General features: G+C 34.5%; 1 protein-coding gene across 6 annotated transcripts in view; it reads right to left on the bottom strand.

The window, feature by feature from the left end:
• Window positions 1-9,901, bottom strand: part of LOC106881053 (protein O-mannosyl-transferase TMTC4) — a 300,747-nt gene that overhangs the window by 209,472 nt on the left and 81,374 nt on the right. For all 6 annotated transcript variants that reach the window (XR_008263718.1, XR_008263717.1, XR_008263716.1 and 3 more), the window contains exons 2-3: window positions 8,852-9,157; window positions 4,603-4,792 (exon numbers count right to left, since the gene is read on the bottom strand). Coding sequence is in view for 3 of the 6 variants with exons in the window: in XM_052966480.1 (XP_052822440.1) it covers window positions 4,603-4,792; window positions 8,852-9,156 (495 nt within the window). In the remaining 3 variants the exon portion in view is untranslated. The remainder of the gene's footprint in view (window positions 1-4,602; window positions 4,793-8,851; window positions 9,158-9,901) is intronic.

The following is a 9,901-nucleotide window of genomic DNA, read 5'->3' as shown; positions in this document are numbered from 1 at the left end:
AGTTCAATGGCTGAAACTATTAAAACGATAAAAGGATAAAGATGTATATAGATAGATGACCTTTCCAGCGTCGTAAATCACTGCAAAGTGAAAATATTTGCTGATGACACTAAGCTCCAGCAAATCATCAATGAAGAAGACTGATCTATACGCTGTGAGTCAATGGGCAGACAAAAACAAAATGCAACTGAACGAGGGAAAATTTGAGCTGATGCATTTTGGAAGAAAGTCTATACTAAAACAGCCATACTCTCTTCCTTCAGGGGAACCGCTCACGGCATCTAATAATATCAGATACCTGGGTGTAATTGTTGATAACAATCTCAATTGGAGTGCCCACATCAGCAATAAGGTCAATATAGCTCGTAGGATGAGCTCCCAGATCTTAAGAATCTTCCGATCCAAAGAACGAGGTGTCATCATTACACTTTTCTCCTCCTTTGTACGGCCACACCTCGAATACTGCTGCCCCTTGTGGTTTCCCCATACAAAACAAAACATCTCGATTATTGAATCACCCCAGAGGGCACTCACTAAACGAACTGAAGGCATGACTGATCTCGGTTAGTGGGACCGCCTTAAAGCTTTGAAGCTCTACTCTCTCCAGCGCCGCCGCGAGCAGCACATCATCTGTACGATGTGGAGAATATACCGCCAGCATTTCCCAAACGACCTGAATATTAGTTTCAAGGTTCATCCAAGGCTTGGACCACGGGTCATACGTCCTCTGCCCAATTCAGAATCACAACATATAGGTACACTGCGGCATATTTTGTTTTCCTCAACCGGCCCTGCTCTGTTTAACATTGTCCTGCTAAGAGGAAAAGGATCCCATCAGCTTTAAACGGAGTCTGGACAGATTTTTTTCAAGGAATACTGGATAAGCCACCCATACCTGGATAGAACTCACTCAACAAGAACTCACTACTTGAATGGACCATAAGCAAAACTTGACTTTAAAAGGATTTAGATAATCCTATGAGGCAGTGTTATTAAGTTAGACATGGCCTGCCCCAATCTGTGGTCGAAACATATCTAAGTTTACATATATATATATATATATATATATATATATATATATTAATATTTCACTTAAGCATAGTGACACTAATAATCTGTTGTGTTAGAATTCAATATACATATGCTTCAGAATAATGTGTTATATACACAACATACATACATACATACATACATACATACATACATACATACATACATACATATATGCATGTGTGTGCGTGTGTGTGGATGGATAGGTGGATGGATATACAAGAGAGGGAAAAACATGGACAGTCAGAGAATTGTGAATGGCAGAGATACAAACAGAAACAAAGAGACATGTATTTGAAGGGTTTAATGTAAAAAACGAAAACTATGGAAGAAGAATTTCTTCCATTAACTTGTCAATAACATCCTTTGTCAGATTTCATTTGTTCTCAGTGACGTTCATATAATAAAGATTATATATGGTTGACAGCCCTTATGTGATTAAGAAATCTCTAAACATTTGGGAATATAATATTTTTTCCCGTGAAATAATATCGATGACACCTTCCAAATCAATATCATTAAACTATCAAATACTTAATAAGATATTTTAAACTCAGTCGGCAATAAAATATAATCCAAAATGAAAATAATTACAACAAATGTCTATGCACTTCAGATTTATTCTTTTTACTTTTCTTTGGTGTTGTTTCCACTTTTTGGGGGGGTTTTTTTTTTTTACTATTTTAACTGTAAATTCGCTGAATGATTTTCTTCTGCTCGTGTAAATAGAAAAACAAAAATTTTTTTCAGAAATGCAAAATTGATAATCTTATTTCAAGTTATGTTACTAAATTATACATCTTTAAAGCAATAATGGGGATTAGAGACGCTGTGGTGATATTAGAGATAAAGAATACCAACAAACATACAAAATGACAGGAAGGAAAATAAAGAAAGCAAAAAAGTGAAATAGTTGAGATGGAAGTGAGCAGCTGTTTGCAGTAAATGAGAAGTAGAACTAACCTCTCAGAACTTCCTAACAGCACAGGCATTTGCTAATCCTGTAGAGAGTTATGAATTCATTCCGTTATATGCAAAACTTCAGTATATTATTCAACAATGGTTTTATACTTTTTCTTTACTAGTCGATTATTCACTACTGCTGTGTCATCTGTACAGAGTATATATGAGCTTGGTTCGTAATTTCGGCGTAAATAAAAGACAAATATATCCAGGAAATATGAATGCTATATACACTCGATATACAGGGAAGAGTAAAAGTCACAAATGAAACCGTAAATTAGTTCCTTATTCTGTGAAAACCAAAATATGTTTATTAATTTTTTTTTAACTAGCTTCATCTCTTAGTACACAGTTTCCATAGAGTTTATGACGGAAAGACAAGTTTCAACAATCTGACAGCCTAACTTAATATCAAGAATTGATTAGAAAATAAAATGACTGTTACAGATTTCTCTCACGTCTACAGTCTCACTTTCAACCTCATCTCATTACCCCGTCAGAATTTCCTCTTGCCTTCATCAATCCTCACCTGTATTGTTCATCTCCCTCTCGCACCTGTTTCTTCTCCCTTTGCCAAAAATAGCCTCTTTCAAGACAATGATGTCCCTTATTCCGCTAGAAATAAAAGTCTAATTTTCTCCAAATCCAAAATCCTACACTTTTAAAGCCATCACATTCAATCATGTGATCCAAGAATACAACTGTATCTGAAAAATCGGGGGGGACATAGCTGAAGTGTCTTTGGGTCATAGATCTGATTGGTCAGTCATGCATGACAATAACGCTATAATAAATGTTGTACCAACAGCGACCAACTCTCTATCTATCTATCTATCTATCTATCTATCTATCTATCTATCTATCTATCTATCTATCTAACTATCTATCTATCTGTCTGTCTGTCTATCTATCTATCTATCTCTTCTCTCCTTTTTCTGAAGGAAAACAGGTAATTCATCGTTTAGCTCTATAGCATTGTAAATGAATTTCTTATTCTTTATATGTATTCTTGTAACTACATACAAATCATCACATCGCTACGTAGTCAAGCGCTGGTCTTCAGAAACTTGTAGCAGTTACCTCAAATTACGAGGGGGTACCCAAACGAATCCGGAATTTTGCACTATTATTTTATTCACTTAGTTTTACATGTTTACACTTTCATCGCCTTCAAAGTATTCTCCATTTGAAGCAATGCATCGGTCCAGGCGCATTTTCCACTTTTCGAAGCAGTGCTGGAACTCTTGCAAAGTGATGCCTTTTAATGCTTCCATTGTTTATTTCTTCACCTCTTCCACATCAGCTAACTCCGTAGCACCAGCTTTCGTCTTTCGTCACCAGTGATGACCTTCGAAAAAAGGTCCGGATCAACTTCTAACTGTTCTTTCATTTTACAAGACGCATTCAGTTGTGACTACATTTGATCTTCCTTGAGCAAGCGAGGAACAAAGTTTGCTTCAACTCTTTTTATTCGCAATTCCTCGCTCAAAATTCATCGGCAGGAATTCCAGGACACATTTGTCATCAATAAATTCGTCAGTTATTATTATTGGACGGTATTCCAATATCAGTTAACGTATTTTCATGTTCTCATTCGTTCGAGAGGTCGATAGTCATCCTAAACGAGGTTGGTCTTCAAGCGACGAGTGGCCATTCCTAAAGCGTGAAAACCACTCGTAAACTTGTGTTTTGCTCATGGCAGCGTCCTTGCAACCTGTTTGAAGAATGTCGACTGTTTCGGCCACCGTTTTCCCCAGTAGAAAAACGAATTTAACGAAAACACGCTGCTCCTTCGTTGCAGCCATCGCAAAAATCGACGAACTGAGGAGAAGCACTGCAAAACAAAGACGCTCCACGTAGCAGTACATCATCCGACATCGCCAGTCGGCAGACTGATTTCTGAAGGTCGCATCAACTGGCCTCTAGGAGCCAAATCCTGAACTACAACGGGTTTGTCCCACAGAGAATGTTTCCGGTTACTTTGGGGCACCTCCTCGTACAAGGCCGAATTACAATTACAAAGACCAAAATCATGGCGATAATAAAGTTATATACGCTTTTGTGCAGTGTTTTTGTCACCTTTTAATACTTAAACGATCTCCGTCTTGATGTAAAGTCTACATATTTCGGATGTAACATTTATGAGAGAATATAGACAACCAGTGTTCCAACCTATACTCGAAGGATATGAATTAAATGAGCTTCAGCAAAGATTATATTCATTGATGATTCAATATTGCTTCCTATCTATGATTACAAAATGTCCTGCTAATTATCATATGATTCAGGAAATACAGTTCAAATGTTGGGAAGTAGTTAATTAAAAGTTGAATAAATCATAAGAAAACAAGAAAAATATAAAACATGTAGCATATATTGAAACAACATAATGAGATTTTTTCTCAGACATATTTTATGCGTTTTTTTAAAGGTATTTTGGCAAATTAAGTTATGTATATTTGTGAGTATGCATGTGTCTATGTACATAAAATGTATTAAAATATTTTCAAATAGTTCAAATATCCCGCTCCCGAAAGAGTGTATGGATAGATTATAGTAAATTGTCATTTAATTTATAAATATACTTACTGTTTCCGTGTGAATTGGATGCACAGCAAAAAGGGAAGAAGCAAGTAAAATTCCTTCTTTATACTTCTCCGTCTTTCCCCAAATTGTGGCTGTTACGCCTAGGCACATTAAGGAGTTTAGAACGTGGAGTCCAATATTAAATTTATGAAAGCTTTTGGGATTTAGAGACCCAAATAAATGATGCTGTAGCCTGAAATTGAAAGAATTTGTTTTGAATAGTAACTTGCTCATACACGATATAAAACAACTTACAAAACACTGTGTCATAGCCGTTTACTTGATGACTTTTGATTTGCATTAAAAGCAATTATTGAAAACCTGGTATAAATGATTCACACAAATTATAGTTTTCTTATAGAGACACGCCTACAAATTTATAATTGCAGATAAGATTTGTCATATCTGTTCTTGTATTAGTAATAATTCGGAAATTGCTTGGCTTCAACCTGGAATAAACCATTTCGCTATCACGATTACTGTAGAGCGTTCTTTCTTAATACTCAATGACGTGTCCATGTTAAACAACGCTTTTGATTCATTGCCAATAGTTGTGAGATAAATGCATTAATTTATATTTTGTTTGTCTTAAATCATTTTATGCAGACATAGCTCATAGCTTTTCATCCTTAATTACATGATAGTAATTAGTTGTTACAAGTCAAATGTGTTTGATCGCATGTATCCTATTGATTTCAGTAAATCATATTTGTTATTTCGACTCTGCTAACAGGGCTCCAATAATTGAACGTTATGTAACTATTCATGACTGAATATTTTATTTGGATATCTGATTGATCTACCATTTATATAACGTTAGAACACTTACCATCAAGAAACTAGAATTAGGCACAATTTAGTATTATAAGCAGCATGATTCTCTTACAATTAACTAGTGAATCGTTAGCGTATATTGTTTTTATTGTAGTCCGGAATGAACACCAAGTTTATTAGGCTGTCCACTTTCTGATATTATAAAAGCTGAATACAAGCGACAAATAGGTATTTATTTCGGGTCAGGCTCGTATATAAAATCACATAATCTTTATTTGCATACTATTTATTTGTAGTTACGTACATTGAAGTTCGAAAAAAATAAGACTAATAATCATTTAATCATAACAGTTCGATGAATATTACACCTATCGGTTATAAATTAAATGACTCCTGATGTTAGTATGTAAAATGTAGTACATAATGTGCAAGACTAAATAGTTATTATCAATGTGTCTATAAACATGATGATTGACAAGTCGCATACAAGTTGTTGAAGCAACTAAATACCATAGAATATACGTAATGCCCACAACTACACTCTTTACTTATGATATATATATATTGAAAGAGAGACAGACAAACAGGCAGACAGACAGCTTGTGTATGTATGAGTGGATCTATGTGTATATACCTCAGAATATAATAATTTTCTTCTTGGGATTGTAATACTCATTTTAACGAAGTTTATGGAATGACTACAGTAATTTCGAAGGGCAGATTAAATCGATAAAATCAACTCCAGTGCTAAACTGGAACTCATTTAATCTACTCTAGAAGGATGAAAAGCAAAGTCGACCACGGCGGAATTTGAACGTAAAGACGGACGAAATGCCAATTATTTGCCCGGCGCTAACGAGTCTGCCAGGTCACAGCCTTTAAGAAATATTAATGTTGCAGAACAAGTGTTATGCAATTATATGACAAAATAGTCTTTTTATTTGGAATTTAGTAAATATAATTAATACTTGATTTATACATATAATGTCGGAAGTTATAACATTTAGATGAAAACGAGGAAATTACTAAGAAACTGAGGATATTTGGGTCAAAAGAAATTAACTAAAGGAATTTCCTGAAATAAATTGAAACTATTGAAGCATTAAAGATATCTGATCTGAATGTTCCATGTTAGGAATGAATATATTTGAATTAAGCCATCTAAGATTGTATTACTAAAGCTAGAAATTATAGGATATTAAAAATATTAATAGTAAAGTTATAAAATTATTTTAAACATTTATACAGAATTTATACAAACTGGTAACTATTCCAAAATTCAACAATGTCTGAATAACTTTTTGTTATCTCGATTCAGTAGTGTAGTATATCTTTGAGTAGAGATAACCAACTGTTTCGAAGCCGTACATATCAGATTTGATTTACTATATATCGCATTAAATTTATGGTGTTAATATAGTGTGCGTATAAGAGACGACAGGCAGAGTCCTAAGAGTACTCAGTCTTCCTATGTTGATGAAGTACTGGTGAAGTATTAGAATTGTTTTAGTTGACTATACCTTTACCGAATTTGTGTGGTCTTGTGTTACTTCTAAAAAGAACTACTGTATCTGTAATATATTGCTAAAGACTAGTATGACGAAATCTGTGTACAATGCAGATGCGTTGTGATCTAAATATAAAAATATACGAAGTCAAATTCGAAATCTAAAATGTTTGTTGCACACATCAAAGCTTGTCTTTTAGAACATGTACCTAATGAAATAATAGAACTGTATCTTGGAAAATCCACGTAATTCTGATATGATGGAATAGCTTACATCAGCAAACCGATTCAAGAAGGAAGCATTATTTTTTCTTCCAAATGAAGTTCTAAAATTATAAATAATATTTTTTGCAATTTCGTATGTGTATTTGGTGTGCAAGATACTTGATGTGAATACGTGTGTTGAAAGAAATACTATTAAATCTTGGGAGAGGCATTATGTATTAAATAATGTCTCTCCCAAGGCTTAACAGTATTTTTTGAAATATTACCACTGATTCAACAGTGCACATCTAACAAGTTTCTGACACAACACATGCCACCCAAATCCTGCCATGACTCTATTCAACAGTATGTCTTCCTTTGTATCTATTTATCAACAATTGTATATTTGTATCTCTATATATCTATGTATCTAGTTACCTTCACAACTATCCACTTATCTATCTCTCTACCTATCCAAAGTTACATATCTATTCAACCATCTTTCACACTATTCACCTTTCCACCTACTTTGAACCATGTAGGCCTATGCTGATAAAGAGTGGACCTATGCGGATAAGAGCCTAGGCCTATGCGGATAAACGCCTGGGCCTATGCGGATAAAGTGAAACCAGAAATGGCGAAGAATGAAGCATCGACTGTCACGAAAAATAACAATGACAACCAAGGTACATTAAAATAAGAAGCAATCATCAAAGTACTTTGCAGAATTATACAACGAAAATGCCATTACACACAGCAAATATATATTGACCCGGGAGAACAGGGACAAATTTGAAGAAGCATGGAAGTGCTAATACAGAGATCGAATGCGCCCTCTGACAAGTACCAGCGTTTCAAAACGTTTTCATTCTCGTTCGTGACTGGTTTCCTTCTTCCTTAAACTTTATCATTTTTTTACTATAGATTAAATCAATATAGGTTTTGACACGCGGCTATATTTCAATATATCATTTAGCTATAATTTTTTTTTAATGTTCCACAATACAAACTTAATGAATAACATATCTAATTTATATGATTTCTCTACTGATCAGATAGTTTTAAAATATATATTCCAGAATGGCAGCGAGCTGGCAGAATCGTTAGCACACCAGGCGAAATACTAAGCGGTATTTCGTCTGGTCGACTTTGCCTTTCATCCTTTCGGGGTCGATAAATTAAGTGCCAGTTACGTACCAGTTACGCACTGGGGTCGATATAATCGACTTAATCCGTTTGTCTGCCCTTGTTTGTCCCCTCTGTGTGTAGCCCCTTGTGGGCAGTAAAGAAATAGGTATTTCGTCTGCCCTGAGTTCAAATTTCGCCGAGGTCGACTTTACCTTTCAGGGTCGATTAAATAAGTACTAGTTACACACTGGGGTCGATGTAATCGATTTAATCCCTCTGTCTGTCCTTGTTTGTCCTCTCTATGTCTAGCCCCCTGTGGGTAATAAAGAAATAAATATATATTTCAGATCAAGATATTATTTTTGTCAATTTCTCAGTAGATTCCTATGGTTCAAATTTATACCTCTTTCTCCATATCATGAATAATCTCTTAGTGATATACTATTTTATATGGAAAAGATATGTGCTTCCTTATGTATGTACGAGTCTTTGAATTTTATTTCCATTCCAAAATTCGTAACCCAGCAAATATGGACGAAAAACAAATGAATAATGCAATGGTATTTAAATTTCGTCAAAAATATATTTGATAAGGTATCTGATTTTCATAAACTATATAAAAGATAAGAGATGACTTACCTTAATGCAATAATGGTAATTGGTCGATAAGATTTATGACTTTCGGGAGAAGAGATATTCTTGCCCCAAAAATCATGAACGAACACACTTGTTATCGGTGTTCTTAGATTGTTGACATCTGCATTTTTCACTAAGGCCTCGCGATCATCAAATATAAAAGTTCCATTAATGGTGACAAAATTAGCCACAAAAGCCAGAGTTGTTACTAGGATTATATATAGTATCCAAATGGTCCAAGCTTTTCTTGACAAATTTATCAAATAATCCAGCTTGGAATCCTTCACATCTTTTATCAGATACTTCATCCTGTAACGAGAAAATACAAATTTTGTCTAATATCCATGAAGAAGAGAATATTTCATTGACGAGAACAGTGATTTCTTGCAAAACCTCTAAGGATCCCATGTTAGCTTGCAGGAGATTTGATCGAAAATGCGTGGAAAGTACAATGTGTGAGAACAAAAATTAAACATGTTTCTGAAAAAATAATATATTCAAGTGAGTAAATATCTAAATTTGTTAAGGAAACGAATAAGAATATGAATAAAGAAAAAGAGAGGGAAAAAGTAAGAGGAAAATTTGGTATTATTGAAGCTGGCTAGGGAAATGTCTTTGTGAATTTAGGTTGAGGTAACTCAGTGCTTTCAACGCATTTTCGATCAAATGCCCTACGAGATAACATCAGATCCCTTGATGACAACGTAACTTCATTTGCCTAAGGTGTCATTGGCTTGACGACTGGCTAGATAACCGGTTAATTACTTCTTCCGAGGTTCTGCTGGCTATGAAACAAATGTAGCCTGGATTTTATCTACTCCATTCCCTAAATTTGGATTTTTATTCGCATACACAACCAGCCCAGTTGCCAACTGTGACTTACGAAATAACTATTTTCAGCTTATCGAATTTCGATTTTGGAACAATTTAAAATCTTTTACGCTAATAAGCCACTAATGACTGTTCTTCTGACTGTTCCAAGCTTACTAACTTCCTACACCTTGACCCTTGCATCTTACCTTTATATATATATATATATATATATATATATAT

This window comes from Octopus bimaculoides, chromosome 3 (assembly GCF_001194135.2).
Source record: "Octopus bimaculoides isolate UCB-OBI-ISO-001 chromosome 3, ASM119413v2, whole genome shotgun sequence".
In the NCBI taxonomy this organism is placed as follows: Eukaryota; Metazoa; Mollusca; class Cephalopoda; order Octopoda; family Octopodidae; genus Octopus; species Octopus bimaculoides.
This window is presented reverse-complemented; position numbering and strand designations above follow the sequence as displayed.